The sequence below is a fragment of the Euprymna scolopes genome, chromosome 8, assembly GCF_053919585.1.
Source record: "Euprymna scolopes isolate OS-2025 chromosome 8, ASM5391958v1, whole genome shotgun sequence".
Lineage (NCBI taxonomy): Eukaryota > Metazoa > Mollusca > Cephalopoda > Sepiida > Sepiolidae > Euprymna > Euprymna scolopes.
In genome coordinates this window covers 92,443,776-92,470,136 of record NC_136489.1, presented here as the reverse complement: position 1 = coordinate 92,470,136, position 26,361 = coordinate 92,443,776, and the positions used below count along the sequence as shown (strand labels likewise).

At 31.6% G+C, this 26,361-nt stretch overlaps 2 protein-coding genes across 4 annotated transcripts in view; one reads left to right on the top strand and one right to left on the bottom strand.

The window, feature by feature from the left end:
• Positions 1–3,479, top strand: part of LOC145283632 (xaa-Pro aminopeptidase 1-like) — a 102,178-nt gene extending 98,699 nt beyond the window's left edge. For both annotated transcript variants that reach the window (XM_080132584.1, XM_080132585.1), the window contains exon 23: positions 3,080–3,479. In XM_080132584.1, coding sequence (XP_079988710.1) covers positions 3,080–3,196 — 117 coding nt within the window. In that variant the 3' untranslated portion in view covers positions 3,197–3,479. The remainder of the gene's footprint in view (positions 1–3,079) is intronic.
• Positions 3,480–13,377: 9,898 nt separating this feature from the next.
• The window catches only part of LOC145283630 (uncharacterized), a 107,823-nt gene continuing 94,839 nt past the window's right edge, over positions 13,378–26,361 (bottom strand). For both annotated transcript variants that reach the window (XM_080132583.1, XM_080132582.1), the window contains exons 22-23: positions 17,024–17,114; positions 13,378–13,610 (exon numbers count right to left, since the gene is read on the bottom strand). In XM_080132583.1, the coding sequence (XP_079988709.1) occupies positions 13,504–13,610; positions 17,024–17,114 (198 nt within the window). In that variant the 3' untranslated portion in view covers positions 13,378–13,503. The remainder of the gene's footprint in view (positions 13,611–17,023; positions 17,115–26,361) is intronic.

Genomic DNA, 26,361 nt, shown 5'->3' with positions numbered 1-26,361 from the left:
AAATAAAGATAATTAAAAAAAAAAAAAATCATTAAATGAATATATAAACAAATTAAAAACTCAAAGGGAGAAGAAAGGAAAAGAGAGAAAAAAAATTTAAGGAATAGGAATGACATGCAGGATTACTAAATTAAAATTTTATTCAAAATTGTAATTTAATAAAAATCAAGGGCAGCAATCTTCAAATTATTATTAAGAGTTATCTCCACTTTATTAGACTAAAGTAATAAGTTCCCAAATTCTATTTTCGTATTGAAGTATTACATTTTAATCTCTATATTAATATCGTAGTACCTTTAATGTACATACGTATGTACGTCATGATTTCCAGATTATGAATTATTTAATTAAGAGATCCTATCCAATAGAAAGGAGGATAGGTGATAACATACTATGAACATTAAATCAATATATAGATAATTCAATGTTCATAGTATGCTATCACCTTCTATTCTCCTTTTTAATAAAAAAGATCTCCTGATCACCGAAGACGCAATATAAAAAAAACAAACAAATTAAATGATGTCGCTTTTGGGCCGTACATGAGATTAAAATAGACCTTCTTGGTTTTCTGGCTGGGATCCAAGGGTAATATTTGTTCTGTCTAGAGATGGTATAATGACATTGCAGGGTCGCCATTCACGCTGAACATTCACAGAATACCCAGCAGCAATATATTACATATGGAAGATGCCACTGTGGAATTTTCACAGGCCTCACTAGTATATATGAAAATAATATACATGCCCAAATCAATAAATCTTTTGCAAATTTGCAATGAATAAAGGAATCCACCAAAACTTTTTAAACATAAAAATAACAGAAATAATAAAACCTAGTAACATAAGACTTTCTAAAGAAAGTAGGTCTATAATAAATAATAACAGCTTAAATCTTAAATTCATGTCATCACCAGTCAATGTCTGGTAAATGCAGATCACAACAAATGGCACAGGACTATTTGTTGTCATTGCAAATTAGTAGCAGCTTCCAGACTCCAAAAACTACTAGGACTGAGTTTTACATGTAGCACTTAGTATTCTCAACTAGTTATCTATTTAATTACTGACCAAAGTCAATGTCATTTAACTTTATTTGATGGGAACTCGCATATCTGTATATAACAATGGTATGAGGTGTATTCCAAAACTATTGTCTCCTATTTTTTATTCTGTCTGAATGGATCAGAGGGGATTGCAAATTACATTGTTATGATGACTGAATTTATGCATTCATGACCTGAAAGTTTCATCTCTCTGTTGCAGATATTGATGGTGTGAGACTTTAAGAAAGCAATCCCTATAATGGATGTGCATCAGAAGTAAAGATGCATCAATGAATTCCTGCCAAAAGTGCATTGAGAATGATGATGACTATGTAAAAAAATAAATTCTGAAGCACAAAAGGTCACTCGTTTTAATGGTACCACTCTCATCTTTGTAATTCTTCAACTTTTTGAATTAAAAAAAAAAGAAAGAAAATCGAAGGCTTTACTATTGGAATGATCTGCATAATATAGAAAGGAAAAAATAAAACTATTTCAATAGTCTATTATGAACAAAAAGGGACATCACCATAGACAGTAATAAATACTATTTAACCTGCAATTGAGACACACACACACACACACACACATATATATATATATATATATATATATATATATATATATATATAATGATTGTATTGCTATGGTTTCTTAAATGTTAATCTAATAAAATCTGGTGTTTATAAAAAAGTGCTCAATTCCAATTAAAGCAGTATCTCTACTTACATATAAAAGGCACTTTGTATGTTTGTATGTGAGTGGGTTTGTTCTCTATGAACTCCAAAATGGCTCAGCCAATTTTTATCAAATTTCATATGAATATACTTTGTGTCTGGGAGTGTTCTTATATAGGTTTTGGATCGGAATACCTCCGATAAGTATTGAAAATCAATAATAGAAAATATCCTATTAAAGAAGGAACAGTTCGATTTTTAACCATTTTTATACATCCTAATGTTACAACTGTATTTGAGAAGTTTTATCAGTGCGCAGGCAGAAAGACCCAGTATATAAAATCAACAATAAGACAGGGGTATGTTAGAAATAAATGTTTGTTTAGAGCACAATTGAACCATGATACTTGACTTTTGCATTTTAAACTTTAATTCAAGTCATTATATATAAAAATAAAAATAATTCAAGTCATTATATAAAAATAATTTCATAAAATCAACAGTAGGCTCTCTACAGTGCAATGTAGACTAAAATATATTGTGAAATAAGTCACTGCAGGGAGGCATGTGAGATTCATCCTGGTGCTCTGCAGTGAGCTCCTTATTAGAGTAGGCAATCAATCAATTGGGTTAAGAAATTAGTGATTTCACTGATTTTGATTACAATAAATGTATTGGAAGTGTGGAACATTCATTAATTCTGATTAAATCCCTGGCAATGTTGGGTCTCCCTGCATGTTATAATAAAATTTTTATTTATTTATACAAATATTATTGGCTGCATGTTTGCATACATATTTCAGTTGTGATTTTTTTAAAAATCCAACATTTTCAAAGTACAATCTTGACTAAACTTGGTATAATTGATATTGTAGCCTGAGGATACAATTGAAATATGTAGCCAATAATATCTGTATAAATAAATTTATACTATACTGTGTGTGTGTGTGTGAACAGAGAGGTCGATTTTGTCTTTATAATTTTTATTTTTTTTATACTTAATTGTCTTTGCAAGCTTACTTTTTTTTTATTCAAATAATTTAAGCCAAGTTCAGTGGTTGACCCAATAGGTCATATTTTTTTTCTTACGTGTTACTAAGATTCTGTGGAGCTTGTTATCTAGTTTATTTGTTCCTGTGGGAGATCAGCATGTACAGTGGATAACACCACAAAATAGATCAAATCAGAGAGAGAGGTCAAACGAGATCTTTCAGGTAAGAGTTTTTCTACTAGATGCTTAGGGCTCTAGTGGTATATTACAAATGTTAATTTTGTTATTCTTTTAATAAACTTTTTATTCATATAAATTTATAATGTAACCAACACGTGTCTCTCTTTTTTTTTTTTTGCTCTTCAGAAATGTTGGCTGAATTCTTACCATGAAAAAATATGCAAAATTGTGGCTCCAGTACTTTTAAGTGAAGGAAAGCAACGAGCTTACGAGTGGCTAATGAGAGAAGCAGTTCCTGTATAACTTTCCAAGTCCAATCTTTTTTTTTCTTTCGGGTCTTTTATTGATGAAAAGCAATTTTCATAAAAAACTCATTCCCTCCATTTATTAAATAAAATCGTTTCGATTATTTTTATAGTTTATATAACAATCGGATTTGCTTTTACAATCGACTAAAGTTTATATTAAAAACATTTTTTTGCTTGATTTGAATGGATTTATTTTTTTACAGTGTTTTAATCAGTATATTTGATCATTTTCATGATGATAAACATTAATAACTAATAAAAATTATAATTAAAGCCAATGGAATTTATTTTATCAGTTTCTAGAATCTTCTACATAATAATTTTATTTTCCCTACTTTAAATAGTACAACTATAATGCTGCCATATATACATGATAAATCAAAGAGTATCAGTACAGTTTTCTTCTATTTATAAGCAAGAAGCAGACAACAACTGATTTTTTTTTTCAAGAAACTATCAACTAAAACTCTTATATTTCATAGTTTTATTTGGAATAAAAAAAAAAATTAAAGAAGAAATCAACCATGGATTTTTCACAGGGATTTGTCAGTAACAACTTCATGTAAAAGAATGTTCAAACAAAATTAACGAAATAAAACCATTTGGAAATCTGAATATGATGATCAGATTTTATAAAACTGAAGCATGATTGGTTGTTTATGAATATAAAAAAAAAAAAATTAAGGCTGGTTGTGTTCTTATTTATTACTTACCACAAGGGTATAGTTAGACACAAGGTCAGTTTTTAATCCAATTCCCCAAAACGAGGCACTCTAGATTGGAATAACAATTAAAATTGCTTCAGTCCAGAACAATTTCTTGTTCACCGACCAGAGGGCAAAAAAAAAAGATCAAGTGTATTAGAACAGATACTACACTTTGCTTGTAGCCAAAAATAAGGTTGTTTATGTTACACCAATGGAAAATGCTAAAATAATTTGGTACATTTGAGGATGTAGGAAAGAATGATTTAATATATACACCTGGGATAATTTGAATCTATATCACATGACCAAACAGTTTTAGTTCATAGTTTTGAAGGAATTGGTGTGCTGGCACATTATGAGTTGATTTATTCAGTACAGAATTTGAAAACCATAGATATAAACATACGATAGTTTAATTTTTTTTTTTTTTAATTTATTTTTTTTTATTACATTTTCACCCCAAACAAGGCACATTGCTACTTTGGTGTAGGGGGCTACTATCAGGGTCAGCTACTACTGGGGCACTATGTTGGGATTTTTGCAGCAAGATGTCGGTTCACGTTGCACTTGAATTTCTGCATGTCAGTACAGTTAGGGAAGCAAGAACCTGGAATGGAATTCCAGAATCTAGTGGTTCTGGGGAAGAAACTACTGGAGTAGAAAGATCTTTTACATCTAGGGATCTCTACTGTGTGGGGGTGGGATTTAGCTGCCTGTCGGGTTTGTCGAGGGTGTCTACGTCGTGGGGGCACAAGTGTCTGCAGTTCGTCTGAGCATTCACAATTAGAATACTTGTAGAACAGGCAGAGGGATGCAACGTTTCATCGATGGGACAGAGGCTGAAGTTTAGATGCCAGTTCAGGGCCTATCAGAAGGTATTAAAGTTTGAACTGTGCCATGATTAGTGTTAGGGCAATAAATCGGAACCGAGAATTGGAAATATCAACACTTTTTTGGGTATCAGAATCGGAAAAAGATTATGCATATTTTCTGATGCCAAAAACTATTCCCTTAATCATCATTTTTATTTGATTTTGTTTAAAATAAAATCTTCCACTTATTCATTTTAAACTACCAGTAAAGCTAAAAGGTATATATCACTCCCACAAGTATGTTTTTTACGTTTGAGAAAATATATGTACATTTAACATGTACTTTTACAGTAATTGGGGAAAAATAGCAACTATATAGTTAAATATTTAGCGATTTATAAAGAATCAAAATCGGTAACTGTATCGAAATCGGGAATTTAGTACGGAATAAATATTGTATCAGAATCGGGAAAAATATTTGAATCTAGCCATGATGCTACAAAACTTACCCAAAATGTATCAAGTGAAAGATGAAAATATAGTAAACCATATGTTCAAGAAATTTTGTTTGAGCTGTAATTTCATATTGATCTAAAATTGTTGATACCAAGGCCAGGCTACCAGCCATTGAGAAAAATCTGGTGGGTAGTACTCAGAGTATCAAGCCAATTCAGCATCTCACAATCCAGAGTGATTCATCATGACCTTGGCAAAAGCACCCTGAGCTGCTAAATGCTGCTAATTTTTTGACTCTGTATGTTTGACTTCTAAAGAAATTTAAAAAGTTTATCCAAATAAGTTTATAAAAATTATTTTGTATTGCAGATATGCATGGAAAGAAACGATATGAAAATGATTTGATGGATGCGTAATGTGAGTCTTAAAGACAGGTTTAGATTTAGTGATCTCAAAGGAATATTAATTCTGGAGAGTATAGGTAGATATATGTATGCAGAACAGGAAACTTTGATGGTATGGTAACATTGAATGAATCAGTGAGTATGGTTAGTAGAAGTAGAACAGTTAGAAAGTTCAGTTCACAAAACAAGGTAAAGGAAAACATGGTAGGAAGTAATGAAAATTGACTGGAGAGAAAGAGGAATAAAGACCTAGCTAGAGATACATTAGTTTGGATGCCAATTTCTAAAAGCTGTCCAACATATGCCAACATGTAAAATGAATGTTAAACCGAGGATGGTGATGTACAGGATTCAATTATAACATCTTGACTTTGTTTATAAATTTCTTTTTTAAATACTAAGTTAAAATAATTCATTATTATTGATTTATTTTATATGTTGGTAAACTTTTGCTTTAATTTCAAAATATTCATTCTCTTTGGAAATTGTAATTTTTGATGTAGAATGTCTATTGTTGCAGGAAATGTGAGTTAATCAACGTTTGTTTCCCCCCAAGCTTTTTTAATATATACTTTAAATACACAAAATACATGCTAAAATATACATTATTTCTAGGATTAAATTGTGTTTGAAAAAAAAAACCCCAAAACTGTTTTCATTGTTTTGATTAGCTGACATTTATAATTAACAGAGATTCTAAATTTGATGATAACACTAAGAGGTCCTTTTTTTTTCATGGATTCCAATTTTGGAGGAATATTTTGGGGAGAGCTGGTTTAAGAGAAACATTTTTAATGGAAATTATTTTTAGATTTGTACTCAAATGTGAGAGAGTGAGAGATGCATAAAAACACATAAAATAATGAATTCAAAAGCATAACTTCACAGAAGAGATATTTTATTTGTTTAAAATGGAAGTTTACATAGATAGGAAAATAGAATGTTGGTTCATATTTGAGAATCCATGAAGATTAAAGAGGGTTCATACACTGAGATATCGAAGAAATCTGATTGATAATTTAAGGGCCATGAAAAGTCGTAATGAAAACTTTCCCACTCAATTACAAAAATTACATTTGATTAAAAATCTCTACAATTATATAAAAGGAACTTTGTCTGTGTGTGAGTTTGTTTCCTATGGACTCTGGAATGGCTGGACCGATTGTTTTGGAAATTTCACACAAAGATATTTGATTATAAACCTATAACATTTTTTCACTGAAAATATTTCTTTGAGTTCGGCACATCAGCGAAATATAGAAATATCCCTAAAATCATTTTAGTCCTAAAAGGAAAGTTTTCCTGGCGTCAGCTATACATTTCACATGGATAGCTATGAATCATAACTTTAAATGAATTTTGACCAAAATCAAATAAAAGGCATTTTAATTATTGGTGCTTGTACAGTTTACGGACCATGCTATGTTTTAGATAGGATTTTCAATACCAGACATTATATTTAATTTGTACAGTGTTTTAAGTGAGAGTACAGAATAATTAAAAGCCCCCTCCCCATATTAAGGATGGCTTCCTAAATAATAACATTATTTTAGCACGGTCAGTAAACTGTACAAATACCTAAATATTTGCATAAAATTGCTATATTTGGTGATTTTGGAACAATTTAACCTCCTGGGGACAAATCAAAATTTCCTCTGAAAATCTAGCAAGATCAATTTTCAGCAATAAAAAGCTAGTGAGCTCGAGAAAATCCGAAGACACGGACAGAAACAATAATCATTGAGAATCTAAAAAAAAAAAAAATCATAGATACATAAATATAATGTGACATAAATATGTGTAGTCTATAAATTATAGTAATTTGATTACATAAGAAATAGTTAAAAAAAAAAAAAAAATAAACAAGGGGAAGTACTCTGTATTGCGTAAGAGTAATCTCCCTTGTGAAAAGACACACTTGCGATCGAAATTGGAGAAAAAAATTGTTCTATTAGATAATTTTAAATGTTGTAATTTACTTGCTTTCCCATAAAAACAGAGTTAGACATAAGGCCGTTTTTTTAATGTGGGAATAATTGAATTTCCTCAAAAGAGACTATGGACTTGAACAAAAATGGTTCAGTCTTGAATGATTTCTTGTTACCCTGACAGATGACAGAAATGGTAAATTGTAGTATCTGAATGGATACTACACTTTGCTCTCAACCAAATGTTATTTTGGTAAAATAAATCATACTACAATAATTAATTTTTGTTATGTTATAGACAAATGCATATAAGTATTAAGTGCTATAATAATTGAACACATAGAATCATAGAACTGTAACCGGATAATATATTTCTATTCAAACCAGTAGTAGAAATAGACCTTATATAACTCGCAGACATATCTAACATTGCCCAGGAAAATAAAATAAAGTAGCATGAACAATATTTTCCTTTTAACCCCTCCTTCTCTTTCTCTCATTATTACTTTTTATTCCCCCCTTTCTCAAGGCTTTTCTTTCTAATTCTTAATACAAACTTTTGTAATTGCATAAATATAAAAGAAAGAAAAGAAAAATCAACTAACTGACCTATTTTCACTGTTCTTTTTCAGACAATCAATAAGAATGAAAAAGTAAAATTTTCTGAGTGCCACATACACTAAATTGGCAAATAGGAACCGCAAATATAAGAGTATTTTTTTAGCATAATCAACTCAAGGATTAAATGAGGAAATTAAATGAATGTTTTTTATTAAAATAATTAACAGATTGTATAGTTAGAAAATGTTTTATTTAGCATTAATTATGGAACAAAAATGTCTATGGGTTATATATATCATATGAAGCAATCTATTTAAATATTTCAAATTACAATATTAAATTCATTTATAGACAAAATTAGAGATAAAATATTTGTGATAACAACAATGAAAAATATGAGTGAGGTTTGAACTCAAACTTCTGCATCCCCATCAAGCAAATATTATATAGGTGAAACTATACTCACTGATTGTCATTTAGGTCAGTACTCCATAAGCCAGAACTAATATAACACTATTAATTAATAGATATTTTCTGTTTTTAAATGCATATTTTGAATGAGCAACAATTTTCTATACTCTATAATATTAAAAGAAGGAAATATATTAGAATCTAACCACCTACATTAATGGCAGTATTATATTTTATACAGAAACATCAATGGACACACAGTCAAATTTAGTAGCTTTCTTTTCTTGCTATGGAAGACGAATTGTGCTATCAAAGTACTTGTTTATATGTGAAGAAATTTTTAATAGTAATCTTTGATTTGCAATCACTTTTACATACAACTTTTGTAAGATCACTGAAGTTAACTTGATGTTGAGTTTGGTCAGTGCTTAGATGGGTGACCACATGGAAAATCCCAGATGTTCTATGCAAAACTGGAACCGTGTGTTCTTGCAAGCTAAAAGACGTCTACCAACCTGCAACAACAAATAGACATATGTCGTTTGTTGTTATCTGCATCATGTCTCAATTATTTTGCCAGTTACTATATTCCATAAGTAGCGAAACAGGTTATTAGTAATAATGTTTCTTTAAGGAAACCACTTTAAATTAGCCAATGAAAACATTTAAAATATGATTTACTATTGGTGAATCTCCAAAATGTGTTTCATTAAATTTGTTCCCTGTTTTTATCTGTATCCCTTTATTTATTAATGATCAAAAATAAAATATCGATCAGCATTAAATATTAAAATCAATTGAAAATACAATTTTTATTTTTAAGAACACTGGCCAATGTTTGACGAAACAGACTTAAGTCTTTTTTTAAAAAGCTATTAAGTTAAAAAAAAATATAGGCAAAAACTGACTCTACTTCAAATAAAAGATATTTCTACTTTTCCGAATAAAATATAATATGAAATGTGATAATTGATCATATTTGATACTTAGGATATTCGTTGCCGATCGCTGGTTGTATGAATGGTTTACTTACAAGAAAAACCAGGAAAGTAGCATAACTAGTCAAATCCTTATAATTTACACTGAGAGAAATTTGAAAAAAAAAAAAGAAGTTTATCCTACATGCATTTTTGTCCTGATCAAAAATATTGTTTCTTTTTCTTGTTTATATCCCCATAAGACAATTGAATGTTCAAACTGCTTAAGTATACATTTTGGTAGTTTGAAGATTGAAGGAGAGAGAGAGAGAGAGAGTAAGAGAAGAGCACCCATTCACAAAGCCTCAAAATAGTTGTGGTTATATAAAGGCGAACCATGAGTCAGTCATTAGCCATCTGAGCAGAAGCTGCTGCGTGATCAACCCTAGTTGAGTCACTTAGGTTAGCGTTTATAATGCTAAGACAAAAGAAACAAAAACACTAAAATATTACTGTGTGTCCGCACGTATCAGAAGATATTTTGTTCACAGCTCAGCACCACATCTGATTGGATCTGAAGAACAAATTACCATGGAGCTACATCTCTACTGATTATAACATGTTTATCTTAAAGTCTGATATCAACAAATACTTGTTTAGCAGTCCTCTTGGACAATCAAATTTTGCCCATTATACCCATGGTTTCCAATCCTCTCGTGGTGGCGTTCACCATTAAGCTAACAACCCTTATTCATGAGTGGTCCCTTGTAGTGGTGACCCATCAGTTAAAAATAAAGAAAAAAATCGAAAATATGCTTTATCTTTTTAATGGAAATCGCTTCAGACAAGGTAGGAAATCATTTAACGTAAGAAACTAAAAAAAAATTTTTTTAAAAATACCACTTCAAGGTTAACAACTTGCCAATGATAACTATTAGATGAATAGATTCCAACTCAGAAAAAAGCAATTCTTCTCCCTTTGTCAGACACATTGTTCATGAATTGTGAAAACTAAAGAACAAAATAAGGGAAGTGAGAGTTATGAGGCTGTGTATACAATTAAATAATTTTACTTACTGTTCTAATTGCTTTTAATTATTTTCCAACAGTGTTTAAATACCAGAAATATTAAGTATTATGATAGGATATGATTAAACAGCAAATTTGTTGACCATTAAAAAAAAATATTTTTCTTACCTTTTTAATAGCAAAATGTTTAATAGTAGAAGTTAATCACGTCTCATTTAATATTTGCACTAACCACTCAAAGACATGACTTTAATACAACTTTGATCGAACTACAAATCCCCTCCCCCATCCCTCAAACTTAGTAACACTAGCAAAATGAGGGGGGAAAAATGACAAAATAAAGTCTTCTTTAATAAGTGTGGATACCACGGAAAGTTTCAGAACCCCCCCCCCAAAAAAAAACAAAACAAAAAAAAACAAATAATAATTGAAAAAAAAAAAAAACCTAATGATTTTTTATTTAATAAAAAATTGTACAGATTTACTTTGTTTTCTAAAATTTTCCAATTTAAACAACAAAATGTTTTGTTTCACTGGTTCAATTGTAGTATAGGCACAGTGTGAATATCTCCCCAATTTTGCTTCATTGACACCCAAATTTTATCTAAAATTCATTGGTCTTATCTTCTAAAATATAATTGTATTTTTTCTAACATATATAAATTTGAACTTTTATTCCAGATTTTTATGAATGACTGACATATAAAAATATTTATCTTATTAAATTCTTATTGTTTTCATCTATTCATTTTTGCTCTTAAATTCGTTAAATTTCATTAAAACTTGTTTCATTTTATATAAAAGAAGGATGTTTAAGGTTTATATTTTGTATATGTTCTATTATTAAATATGAGTTAATTAACGTTTGCTTCCATCAGGTCTTTTTCCTATTTTCATATTTATAGATATAAAACTAGGTGTCTGTATACATTTGTGTGTTTGCTATAGAAAAAATGGTTAGAGAGTTTACATAAAATTTAAAAGTGACTTCTTGCATAAAAATTGACTGGAAAAATTTAATTAAAAGAGAATGGAAGTATTTCTGAATCTCTAAGCACAATCCTAAGGAGGCCATGAGGGCATAACCTCTTTAAAACTTCTAAATTTAAATCGTATGTATAAAATTTTCTGAGAAAAACATCGGGAATGGTCCTCAATTTCTGTTACTCTCAATATGCCAAATATTTACATGCCCCTGTCTGTAAGTAATCCATGGGGACAGAACTCTCTTCAGACTTCAAATATGTAAATCTGATTTTAATAAAATTCAAACCATATGAATAAGACACTAATTCAGAGTTTTTCAACATTTCAGTTTTTTCTGACTGAGGGCAAAACAAGATGAAGAAGGGGCATTAAATCATAAAGTAATATGGTGGTATAGTGAAAAAGTGGATGCTTTTTAAAATAGTCGACAGATCAATTTTTTTAAATATATCGATTTAAGCAAAAACAACAGTGCTTACTTAATTGTCATGTCGAATGTAATATATCGAAAAATTACGAAAATTCATAGAGTAGAAAATTATGTATATTTAAAAGTATTTTTGACGGAAAATTGGGGAAAATGGCATCTTCTCTAGATATGAACACTGTGAAGATTGCGAATACAGAGGGATGCTTATCTTCCTTTTCGCGACTTTTAATGGCCAAAATTTTGTTTTAGCTGATAGCAATAGACTTTTTTTTTTTTTTTTTTTTTTACTAAAAACACAATAGCAATTGTTTTACTTGATGAATTTTCGTAATTTTTGGATATATTACTATTTTCGACATGGTAATTAAGTAAGTACTGTTGTATTTGAAAAAATCGATCTGTCGACTCTACCTTTACAAGCAGCAAAAAATGTGTAGTAGCAATCCTCATTTATTTATTACAATTAGCTGTAATTTATAATTACCTGAACAGGTTGCCCACCTCTCCCTTAGCTATCTATGTATTTCTCTCACCTCTCCAACTCTGTTGATTCAACCACTCTAATATTTTGTAATGTCTTTGTGAGCATTTAGAGAAAATGTTAAGCACTCCCTTTCCAACTATTGCACAATGTTTGGAAATCAAGCTAGCATAAATAGTGGGTCACGGGTGTATCATGTGACAGGCTTGCACAGAAGGACTCAAGACTTGTGTGTCAGTGTCATAGTAGAGCCTACCTGTAGTTAAAAATGAATTTGTCCAAGGGCTACAAAAATATGATGCCAGAGTCGTTCAGCGAGTAATTGCCAAAGTTACTCTGGTAGCATGTCGGGTTGTGTCAATGGAGTTGTTTGGGATTGTGTTGAGCCATATCAACAGAATTATTTGAGACCATACCGGGTCATGTTGATGGAATTGTTTGGAACTGTGTTGGGTCGTATCGACAGAATTGTTCATATTGTGGTGGTGGAGTTGTTTAGGATTGTGTCAACTGAATTATTTGAGATCATAACAGGGCATGTCGATGGAATTGTTTGGGACTGTGCAAAGTCGTGCCGACAGAAGTTTTTTTGGTACCGTGTCAAGTCATATCGGTGGTATTGTTTGTGTTAAGTCATGTATACAGAAATGTTTGGTTTACATTTATTATTCAGTTGACTTGATGGTCGTCATAGTCGTACTGCCGGGTGTGATAACAATATATATATTTTGGAGGTGCAGGTCTGTCTCTGTTCTCTCGTAAGGTTACATGCCTCATAAAATATTAAAGCAAAACTATTTTTAGTATACGAAAAATGTCAACCAACCATTAAATTTTTTAAAATTATATTCTCAACATTTAGAAAATTATGTCAGGATTTTATTTCAGGACTAAAAATGCAGATCAACGATCAATTCTGTATTCTGGGTTCAAATCCAACTAAATGAGTAAAGTCTTTATTTTAGTGGTCACTATACTACAATTGAATTATTTTGTATCTTCAAAAAGGCCCCCCCCCCAAAAAAAAAGCCCACCCCCAAAAGCCAACAAAAAAAAAAAACAAAAACAAAAAAAAAAAACAAGTAAATTGAACCCTTTAAAATAAAAATTAGGTGGAACATGAAGAATGTTAAAAAAAAGAAAAAAAAAAAAAAGAGCGTTTCTTTTTTCCACTTCTTTTTACTGTCTTTCGTCATCAGTGACACCCAAATCTGTTTTTGCCTTTTCTAACTCTTTGTTCAGACTTTGAGTGAGTTTCTTTTTGGTTTTGTTGCTTGCACCAGTCTCTGAAACAACAACAATAACAACAAAAAAGATTAATCCCTAAATATTAAGACCCCCGCTCCTCAAAAGAACAAACAACAGAATCAACAAAATAACCCCCGAAATATTGTTGTGTAGTACGGGTTCATATTTAAAAGATGATGGGCACATATATAACGGGACTCATGTAATACAGACATAACGATAGTGATGATGAGGGAGAGAAGACATTTATATATCAATTCTTATAACACATCTTGAAGAAGGAGAGACATTTCTTGTAATAGAGGAGATGGGGCACATAACTTGGAAGGGTTTACACAAGAGTTTGTTACAAGATGATAAACACATTGCCTTTTCTGTTGTAACTAAATGACGACACGAGACAACACTTACGAAACATAATGATGACTTCTTTATTCCACTGGTCGACCGGTCGATTGACATCAGGAATTCAAATTTGGATTTACATGGTTAATCTTCTACCCTTTGCTTCCGAGGGATTAACTGACCAACTCTCTGGCTCTCTTGCTGACTGACTTTTTTCTCTCTTGCTGACTGGCTAAAATCCGGGCCCATAATATGGAGAAATGTTCTTTGTCTATGACGTCAGAAGTGTGTTTTTCAAACGTGACCAATTTCATGTGGATTTACATATGTTTGTCCAACACACCTTGTGTGAACAAAAGAATCCTCAATATATAACCTATTTTTTAACAATATAATTTAATTTGCATTGTTCATTCTTTTACTGACATTTTTAATATTCCGATTTCTAAAGAATGGACAATCAACTCTTTTCTGATATAAACAATATTTAACTATTCTAATAGAATTTAACAATAGACTAAATTTCTAACATTGCATTTCTTACCTTTGCCTACAGGGTTCGATTCTAGGCTTATCCTAATCTCATTTTCACTTATCTAATATTTTTCTTATTTACATGGGAAAGGGATAGCCCTTCCCTGTAACAATATTATGAAAAACATACAAAAATAACAATTCTTTGATCGCAGCAGATTATTTGAATTATTCATTACATTGACAGTTTGAACCTCGCTGCATAGATAGCGAGTAGCAACAGGTTCTTGTCTTTTCTTTCCAGTTGATATTCGATCATGTTGTGGTGTTGATTAGTAGCAGCTATCAGAAATAATGACAACGCAAAATCATTTGTGGTCTAACAATGTTTTTAGGATTTTTCTTTTTCCAACTCATTCCACATAGTATTAACATGGCAGCAACTGCTCCAAATCACGGGTGTTTACTTTCAAAGTTCAACAAAAAGAAAAGAGTCTTCTCAGCTTATCCACTACATATCTTTGGTGGCTTCCTGCCTATGATGCAAGATCCTGACTGTTTTCTAGTGGGATTTTCCACCCCTCTAACCTATTTTGGAAAATACCGTTTTTAACATTATTTTCATTCACTCACAAATAATGCTTATGCAGTTTACATAAACATTAAAAGATAGTGTGAATATGGAAAAGGAAATCATTTATGTCATTCTTCTTATATTTTTTCTTTTTTTTTTTTTTTTTACACGGTGGTCACCACTTATCAAGGCCCGGAAGCCACTCAGGGGTAAGGGTTATTGCAAGTACAGTACATTCAGTACAGTAAGTACAGTATTCAGGTTGTAGTTACTGCTGTTATATATATACATATATATATATATATATATATATATGTGTATATATACATATACAGAGCCCCCCTCCCCCCCCCCCCCCGTAAAAAAAATCGTTTCACACACTTTTTATCAATCACGCTCACATTGTAGTATATGGCAAATACCTATGAACGCAACTGGATCTGAATGGGAGCTCCATTAAAGAATATACTTAATCAAACATTATGTTTAAATTAAGTGTTGAGACATTATGTTGAACAAAGATGGCGGTAGTAAGTCGAATCGGCGAAGAATCAATGCAGTCATGATTTCGAGTGTTGAGTAATTCTTAGTAACAAAGATGGCTGCAAAGAATCATCATTCAGTAAGTCCATGGATGTGTAATGATTAAAAACTGTGATGTCTAAAGTTTATTTACTTCCCAAACTGTCATGTCAGATCTCCTTTTTTCCTAAGGGTGATAACTTTCCTTTCTTCGGTCCAAGGGAAATAACTATATTTTAAGTCGTACAAGACATTCAAGAGACCAAAGAAGTTGATGGCTGAGCTGCTGATTAATAGCATGAGAATCAGTTTAACAGCCCAAAACACTGAGCTGTAACCCTGTATGCATTGCTTATTGTAAAGTTCTAGTTAAAACAAGATTAAGCAAGCTCTTACGCTTTAAATCTATCCTGAAATAGACTGAAAGAGAATGTTAGAGACACTCTAATCAGTTTCTGCAACTCCCTAGATTTATGTTTTACTGGGGTTACTTTAAAAGACACAATATGATAGCCTTCAAGTCTAATGTAAACAAGTTCTTGTTGAACCGTCCCTTTAAATAATCAAATTTTACCCAACTTACACTATTAACGACTACTACACTACCACCTTACGTTCATTAACCCTTATCCTCGAGTGACCTTTGGGTCTTGATAAGTGGTTACTTCCTTGTAAAGAAAAAAAAGCTAGTAATGGAAACCCGGGATCATCACAGAACTGAAAGAAGTTATTATGGAGAAGGTTATATCTACACCTCAGTCAGTTTGTTATGTACAAATTTTGTTGGGCATCAATGACTGCATTAGACGATGATCATCTTAAACGAATGCTTTAGAACAACCGTTCTCAACCTTTCGTCCATCATTGACCTCTCGGTTTTATGCATTTCTCCATTACTCCCATACAAACAAAAACAACAACAAAAAAAATTCATGGCCATCATAAAGTGAGAAAAAAACAAAAAGGTAAAAAAAAACAACTTTTTATTGTTTAGGATTTTAGGTTTTGTATAAAAATAATATTATGCATTCATATCACAAAAATAAAGAACATCAAATCTTTTCTAAATAGAAAATTATGAAGTTAATTTCTATTACATTTCTTTGACATGACACAATCTGGAAAGAAATAATATTTTTTTTAAATTATCAGGTACTTCAATTATTTAAACCCCCCTCCCTCCCCGACTATATATATTTTTTTTACCTCCGGGGTAAATTTAGCCATAGCTGAGAATCCCTGTCCTAGAATAAAAAAAATATAGTTCAAAACCTCATCTTTTGATGTGATTTTTTTTTTTAATATAATAAATTAGTTATCATCAAAGTTTCAGTAGTTTTCTGCAAGAATAATTGAAGAAAATTATAAAATATAACTCATCGGAAGTTGAAGCTTTATTTTTATTTTTAGGTCACCTTGTATATATATATATTTTCTTCTGCTACCAATTTTTTATGAAAAAAAACAAAAACAAATCACATGATAAGTTTACTACTTGTTTCTTTTGAGTGAAAGATTGATACTGACAAGTCTTACCTTCAACAGCCTGACTTACAAGATCTTTAATTTCATCTTTGTCCAAATCACTGATGGCTGCCAATTCAACTAAAAACTTTTGTTTTTGTTGCTGAAAAAAAAAAAAAAAAAAAAATGAAACAACCATTACAAAATAAACATAAATATTGGATTGTCCGGAAAGTTGGAAATTTTGCACAAACATTAAACATGATATGATTTAAAAATAACAGAACGCATTTTCTGGGAAAATTCCAGCCCCCCCCCCCCCCACCAGGGGTGCCTTTCGAGTTAAAATGGCTAAAATTGGCACTTTTGTATTTATTAAAAAAAATTGATGCGTTGGATTTTTATAAAACTTTCTGAAAAGTTGTAACTAACTGATTTTTATATAATTTTGTTTGTCTACACTTTGCGATAACTCTAGGGTGTGCCTCAGGGGCTCTTTTAGGGCTAATAAAAGCACTCCATTTTTGGGACTATTTTACCATATTTGTCCAAAATTTCCTGTGTATGTCTAGCAGTTTTGCATGGTGCTGAACTTCAATTTAAATATGCTAAGGCCTTGGGAACTTTGGGGGCTAAATGTGGGGAGGGGGCAAATGATGGACTTAGTTATTTTTATTTTTGCATAGTGCAGAACTCAAATTTACATATGTTAAGTCCTAAAACGGCAGCGTTTGTTCATTTTCACCAGGATTTGACGTTCCCTGGGGACTTTTGGGGCTAAATGGTGTGGGGGTAAATACTGAACTTAGTCACTTTTTTATGCCTCGTTCACTATGCATGCTTCACTTGTTTTTATGGAAATTGCTCCAGACAAGGCATGACACCACTTGATGTAAGAAGCTATATGTATATAACTATTATATTTTAAAAATAAATATTAAAAATTATTTTTATGTCTAGAGACATTAGTGTTTCATGTTTATGCAATGATCAGTGTAGGAATGATATAGTTACTGTTGGTTGGGAGATTTGAACCGAAGTCACAAAGTAATCCCTAACTTTGTAGGTTAGCATTCTACCTAAAAGCCAATAGCAATTAACACAAAAATTGAGTGGAATTAAGTGCCTAAAAATGCCAAACCAGTGGGTGGGCATAGTCAAAGAGTATTCAATGGCTGGAAGTCGGAATGTTGCATTTGTGTTAAAGTTGAATTCTGTTTTCTTAATTCCATGAATAGGGCTAAATAACACTTGATAATCAAAAAAATATCCAAACATAAATGTCATATGAATATATTCAGATCCAAGCAACAGTAATTTTTCCCCCTTTGTCAGAAACATCACTCATGGAATGTGAGGACTAAAGGGCAAAATAAGGAGAGTTACGAGACTGTTGAAAATAAATCTAAGATCCATGTTCTACTCTCCATAGAATTGCAGCATGCCCACCTTGATAAACTATTAGTTACATTTTACCTCCAAGTTTATTATAATACATGTTTCTTTAGTCATTCATCTCTTTTAACAAGGGCTAATTGAACATTATATTTTCTCCATGTACTGCCTTTCTTCTGTGAAAAGAATGGAACACTGCAGAAAGGTGTAGAACCATCTGTTAAGTGTATGGTAGACGCTCTGTAGGGGAATCAACTGTTTGAGGATGGACTGCAAAATTCAAACATGCGATTTCCACTTAGCAGATATGTAGTAGCCATAAATAAGGATTTTTCCTCGACCTAACATTCTTGAAATTGTCTTTTCTCTGTTGACTGTGGTATGTTACTGGTCCTGTGCAATTCTAGGTGATCCATCCTCCAAGGCTTTGCTTTATTTTATTGAGAAATGCTTAATCATCTGAGGCGTCTTGACCAGGCAGTTTTTGCAGGCCAGAGTTCTCTTTAGCTAGGGTACTGGCTCTTCAATTCTGTTTTCTGACTCTTGTCTCACATGTGAGGGAGATAAATAATGTCCCCGCTGAGCGGTTTGGTTATGTACTAATCAGTCAGCTTGCAGGCCACAGTAATTTCATCTGCCACCCCTTCCACATCCTGAAGAACTCCTTCAGTCTCTTTTGGAATCACGGTCGGTGGAAGGGAGAGAGAAAACACTGGAAGCAAGGAAGAAAAACATCTAATCTGTCTCTTGTTTCAGTCCACTGAATGCTACAGCATTGACTATCTTCACCTGAAGATAACTGCTAATCGACTTGTGATCGCCTAACGGAATAGTGTTTCTTCATGTGAACACCGTCCAATTTTCGTCCAATTAAATAAATTCTTACCTTGTTGTGTAAAAGAGGTTTTATTTTTCATTTTGCAAGACGTTTTCGATTAATACAGATGTATCTAACATCTATATAGACACGTTAGCTCATATCCTTTTAAAATAAATATTAAAGATTATTTTTTATGCCTAGAGACACTAGTGTTTCATGCTTATGCAATGATCAGTGTAGGAATGATATAATTACTGTTGGTTGAGAGATTTGAATACAAGTCACAAAGTAACCCCCTAACTTTGTAACTAAGCTCTTTTCAAACAAGAGTCTCTCCTCAGGTGTATTATGAACTACAAATAAAAAAGAGACAAATCACAGTGCAAACAACAAAAAGTCGGATACTAATCTGCACGAAGGTAATTCTTGTGCAACACTAAACATCACTGTATAATGTGACGTGGAAGTTTTTTTTTTTAGGAAATATCACATTCACACGCAATTCCAACCTGCATGTATATTGCGGTTAGAAGAGATAATGTTCAGCACCAAGTATTCTCAAATGGTCACCCTTCTGCTACTGTTTAAATTCGATGTTGCTTAACTTCAGTAATGTAATGAGAACTTGTGCGCCAACATGATGAAGCCGTATATTTATTGCACTCGATGCTGCACCAAAAGTTACACAACATTACTTCTCCTCAAAATTTCCTCCCAGTTTCTTAACATGGCAAATCATGAATGGTAAGCCAATCAATATTGTTTTCTTGAAAATCGAAAGCCAGATTTTTTTGTTTGTTTTTAACAACAACAACAACAACAACAACAACAACAAAAACAACAAATAAAACTGCTGCCATATGTCATGCGTTTTAAAGTAAGAAAGCTTGATTTTTATTACATTTCACACTAAAAGGAAAAAGATAAGATAATACTAAGGTCTTATGTATGACATGAAAAGAAACTGGAATCTTAGGAAGATCTCTATTATTTCAGTAATTATAGGAACCACTGGACCCATGAAAAGGAATTTAAAAAACTACATGGCTAATATACCCGGTGAACCAAGGGCAAGAGATATTTAAATAATTGCACTTAAAGAGATGATTAGGATATCTCGGCTGAAATATATGAAGTAGCGAGTGAATGTCTGACATCTGGTAGGATGCCCCATCTCCCACTTGAAGAAACTGACAAGAAAATGGAAAAAGTTAATTCTAAATCGTTTATATTCCTAGGCAATATTCATTATAGAAACCTAAAATTCACAACAAGGAAGCTTACAAAGTTGTTGGATTGTCCAAAAACATTTGTTCATAAACATAGAGTGAACATATTTTTATTTTTCCAAAATTTTCCAGCATTTTTCAGATGATCCAATAAAAATAATTGGAAAAATAAACCATTCTATTCGATCAAGTTGAGCGAATGATGGTAGTGCCAAGCAAAGACTTCACAGAATGGATTGGCGTTTATCATTCACATCATCACAATCTAAAAATCCAAAGATTAACCTGTCCAAATGATAATCTAGAAGAAATTATTTTTCTATAGAAAAAAAAAAAGAAAAATAAATAAATAAAAACAAAACAAACAACTTAATTGATTATCGATTTTTGTGAATCTGTCAACCTTATTAAAATGTCTTCATATTGAAATACTGAAATTGGTAATGGATGTCACAAAAATAAACCGGAATTAGTTCTAAATCGAATTGTCTGATGATGTTTACTGTTGCTGATTTCAATCTTTGATGCTAATAATCATCCAATGATGAAATTGCCATTTTGAAATGGAATCTGTTTTAAGATCTGCAAATTACAAAGAATGTTTTAAAAGGAAATAGACTGACAACACACACACACACACACACACACACACACACACACACACACACACACACACACACACACACACACACATATACACATACACATGTTTGTATATATATATATAGATAGATAGATATATAAGTGAACGTGTCTGTGTGTTTGTCTGTCTGTCTGTGTGTGTGTACATTTTCCTTCGCAATAACTCTGTTATTTTCAGTCTACAGACTCGAAATTTTATATACAGGGTACTGAGATTTGGGGAAATCTATGTGATCGGTTTTCGGCCAAAAATTTGGCTATTAAGGGGTCAAAGTTCAACGATTTGACCTTTGAGAACTCTACCAAACTCCTCCGACAATTGGGAGTCTAAACACTTGAAATTTTAGATATAGGTTTCTTGGACATAGATTTAACTTAATAATACAATTTGAGCCCCAAAAAATAAATTTTAAGGGGTCATGATAGGGGTCAAAGTTAAAAATAATTGGCCTCTGCGGTCTCTACCAAATAACTCAGATAATTTCTGGTGTAAACATTTGAAATTTTACATAAAGGGTATTCAGAGATAGGGCAAGCTTTTTAATCAGTTTGGGTCGAAAATTTTTAGTTATCAATATATAAATCTATGTATATATGTTTGCATGTCTGCCTAAAACTTTTGCCAGAGGCGACAGATTTTACCAAGATCAGTATCGTTTTAAAGTTCGATGTTTCAGACGACAAATATCGAAAAATTGGCTAAAAACATTAATATCTTTACCTTCAACTGGGAACTTTTCTACAAGGGGGTCGCTTTTTTCGCCGATATTTTCGAAAGTCATCCTCTCCTTTGGATTGTCTAACCTTGATTTAAAAAAAATTCACTTATGGTTTGGCGGTGGTCGTAACAGATAAGACGTCAGGTTTTTCCCCCGTTCTTTTCCTTCTTTGTGGTACAGGTTCGAGCCTGCCTTCCTACTACCACTTTTTTTTTTTTTGCTCAATAGACACATCCAAATACCCGGGCAATGCCGGGCTGAAATGCTGGTATATATATATATATATATATATATATATATATATATATATATATATATATATTATATGTGCATGAAAAGATGGTGCATCACACTCATATAAAACAAAAGAAAAGTGACCAAGTAAAGGTCAGCAGAATATTTGTTTGAGAAGAGCTCAGCCATTGGCTAATGAAAATATTAACTCATTCGAAGGAATAATAATGAATCTGATTAATTAGCTAGCTAGACTAAACACCACATGGATATGTAAAAACAAACAGTAACAAAAATTCTATGCAGTTAGCATGACGATTTTTATGGGGATGAAATGTGGAATACTCTGTGTAGCTTAATTGCCATAAATATATTTTCATATTTAGCTCTACTCACATATTGAGCATAGCTGAAGTAAATACTGATAATTCATACATAATATCTTATATCTCCTTACAATATTGTATATATATATACATGAAATAACAGTAAACACACACACACACACACACACACACACACACACACACACACACACACACACACACACATATATATTAGCAAGCCGCCCAGTGTTGCCTGGTCGTAAAATATGCTTTAATATGATATTTTGATTCATGCAAATGCCATATTTATTATTAAAGAACCAATATTCGATTGATAATTATAGTATTCGATTGATAATTATAGTATTCGATTGATAATTATAGTTTACCTAATATATTGTAGGGATTTCAAAAGTACAAAAGAAAAAAATATAGGCTTGGGTGCTATCATCTAGAATCGAACACACCAAATAAGGTAAAGTGAAAAAAAAAAAAGAATTTGTAGGTGAAAGATGAAAAGGGTCGCTATTTTTTATTGCCCTTTAACGTTTTTTTACGTTTTTTTTTTCTTTCACACACTTTTTCTTTTTACGCTTTATTCTTTATTTTACCTTTTTTTTAAAAAAAATTTTCTTACTTTGAAGATTGTAATGCTGGGTATGAGGTAGCCAAACCAGCTGCCAACATTGCCCTGCTTTTTATTGAAACCAACCGAGAGCTCTTTTTAGTATCCTCGTTGTTCCTTTAAGTACAATCGTCTGGATCTCTTTTGCGCTTGGTTCACCAGGAATATTAGTTAGGTAGGACCTCAGGTTCTTCTTCAGAGGCCCTGTGGCACCTTTAATAACTGGTATGATTGATATCTCTCTAAGATTCCAGTTTCTTTTCATATCATACAAGAGACCTTGATATTTGGTCTATTTCTTCCTTTTCAGCTCTGTTCAGATCTCCATCATTAGGGACACTCACTTCAACCAAGGTTGTAACTCTTTCTGACTTATTCCATATAACTATATCAGGTTTCACAGCAGCATTTTCAAGGTAGGTTGCTGTAGGGATTACATGGTCGTAATGTATGGTATATAAGTCATTTCCAACTGTTCTTTCAGGTTGATGCTCCCAGGATTTGCTGCTACACTGGATGTTTAATTTTTTACAGATGGTCCAGTGGATATACTTACATACTTCATCATGTCTCGTTGTGTAGTAGCCATCCCCTAAAAGAATCTTGCAACTTGATAACAGATGACTCACACTTTCCAATTCAGTCACATGTCACTCTCATTGGGCCCTAATTGATTAATTAATTAAATAATGAGTTAATGAAATCCCATAATAACTACTCAGCATGGTATACTCCATCCTCTATTGCCCAATCCTAGTAAAGCCTCTTTCTAACATATTTAAAGTAGCATGATTATCAAAGAAACCCTCTCTCCCCCTCCAATATATACCCTTTATACAATATTCTCTAATATGCCTATTGCTAGACGTCACATCCTTATCTTGTTACCTAGCCCCTTCCTCCTTCTTCTGATGAGAAGCTTTAGGCTTCGGAATGCCTGGCATAAAGAGCTTTCATAACCCCCACACACTATATAGTATTCCCTTGTTTCAAATAGATCAATAAATCAATACACATCAGTATATATTTTTCTATTATCAATTTATTTTCGTCTTGTAACTAAGCTTCACTTGCATGTCGAGTTTTTCATTATATCAAAAAGTTTCCATTTAAAAAATCGTTATATACTTCTTTGACCCCCCCATATATATATATATATATATATATATATATATATTAAAAATAATAAATAAATAACAATGTTATATACGTCCAAACAAATTAAAGGGCGACTTTCTAAGTAAATAAAAAAGAAAAATGAGCTTCAAAGCGGAGCTAATATTAAGCGTATTTATCGTTTGAAAAAACAACAATAACAAATCTCTCTCTCTTTCTCTCTCTCTCTCTCTCTCTCTCTCTCTCTCTCTCTCTCTCTCTCTATATATATATATATATATATATATATCTATATCTATATATATATATATATATATATATATATATATATATATATATATATATAGAGAGAGAGAGAGAGAGAGAGAGAGAGAATAAATGACAAAAAGTTATATTCCAAAATTCGTGATGTTGACCATAACAGAAGAAATAGCAACACTCAACCCGTCAAAAGGAAATGAAGTGTGATTTGACATGATTAAAATCCGAAAATTGGAAGAGAAACTGCAAATACCGTTATATTTTTCCATTACTATTGAATTCAATATGGCGTAATGGAAAAATATAAAGGTATTTGCAGCTTCTCTTCCAATTTTCGGATTTTAATCATGTCAAATCACCATTCCCTTTTGACGGATTGATTGTTGCTATTTCTTCTGATGAGTTAAGGGCATAATAGATTCACTGATTGACATAATAATTAAGTGATTGATTTTGCGCTATGAAACAGATACTGTTAAGAATTGTATAAGTCAACTGCATTAAAGGAATAAATTATAAGATGGTAAACATCCCGAATTTAGGAATATAGTTTTTTTTGTCATTTATTCTCTATATTGCTCTGTAATTATATTGAGCTTCTTAAATAAGGATTGATATATATTATAAGAAAATATATTTGTACAGAAATATATATATATATATATATATATTTCTGTACAAATATATTTTCTTATGATATATTGAGCTTCTTAAATAAGGATTGATATAAGGATCAATCAGTGAATCTATTATGCCCTTAACTCATATATATATATATATATATATATATATATATATATATATATATATATATATAGAGAGAGAGAGAGAGAGAGAAAGAGAGAGATAGAGAGATAGAGAGAGAGAAAGAGAGAGAGAATATAGAGAGAGAATCCTTACATTGTTTGTATAGGAGTGCTCAACACTAACTAGAGGTGTTTAATAGGTATAAAGAATTTTACTTATGCAAACATTATTTAGCTACACATTTCCCAAACATGTTTCGATAATAGGAATGGAAAGGCAGACTTCTTCAAGTTTTTTGTTTTTCATTTTATGGAGTGAAACAAAATTACTTTCTGAAACTGAACATGTAATCAATTTAAATTACCTTAAAATATTACTAACCGTTAAGTAATTATTTTTTTTTTGTAATTATTTTATTGTTTTAATCAGCTGGAACACTGACCTAAAATTATCAAATCCATATTAATGCAGACATACATGAAGTTCAAATGAATCTACAGAATCGATATGTAAGCAAATATGCAAATACAAACACACACAACACTAGTTAGTCTGAAGCCATCAAAACATAAGCAGTAAAGAAGAAAGTAAACATTTAGAGTTACGTCTGGTTTTGATTAACTTAGCTTTCAAAAAGTTGATTTTATGGTTGCAATCAAGCATGTGCAAGACAAGTGTATTTTTGATGTTAGAAAGTTTCATGACTCGTTGGTGTCAGTGTATTCTCTTATCAAGAGGACACTGTTTTCCCCCAATGTAAATGCTGCTACATGCACTTCTAATGCTATCTATGCATATGTTATTTTCCTTCACTTGTTTTTACTCTCCTTCATCCGTTTCCCAAACATATGTTTACCTTATAGTTCTACAATAAATGAATTTTGTGCCTGTAATCTTTACTTAATCATCGACACTTCCTTATAATCCCTTTCAATTAAATTAATTGCATCTTATTTACACACAATCCATTTCAGATATTATTCTCTTCTTCCATACATGAATCTTCTGCAAAAACCGAAGAAATTTCATTCTTCTACTTTCTAATAACTCGCATTTATACATATGCCTTGCATAGTACCCTTTTCTTTTCTCCCATATATATATATATATATATATATATATATATATGAGGGGCATGCAATAAGTAATGGCCCTGACCCACTTCCCATAGCAGTAGAGCAACGAAACTTGGCACAGTTATTAGTCTTTCTCTACATAGGAACCACCCAGAGTTATGCATTTCTCCCATCGTTTGATGCAGCTCTGGAGACTGCTTTTGTAGAACACCCCAGATTG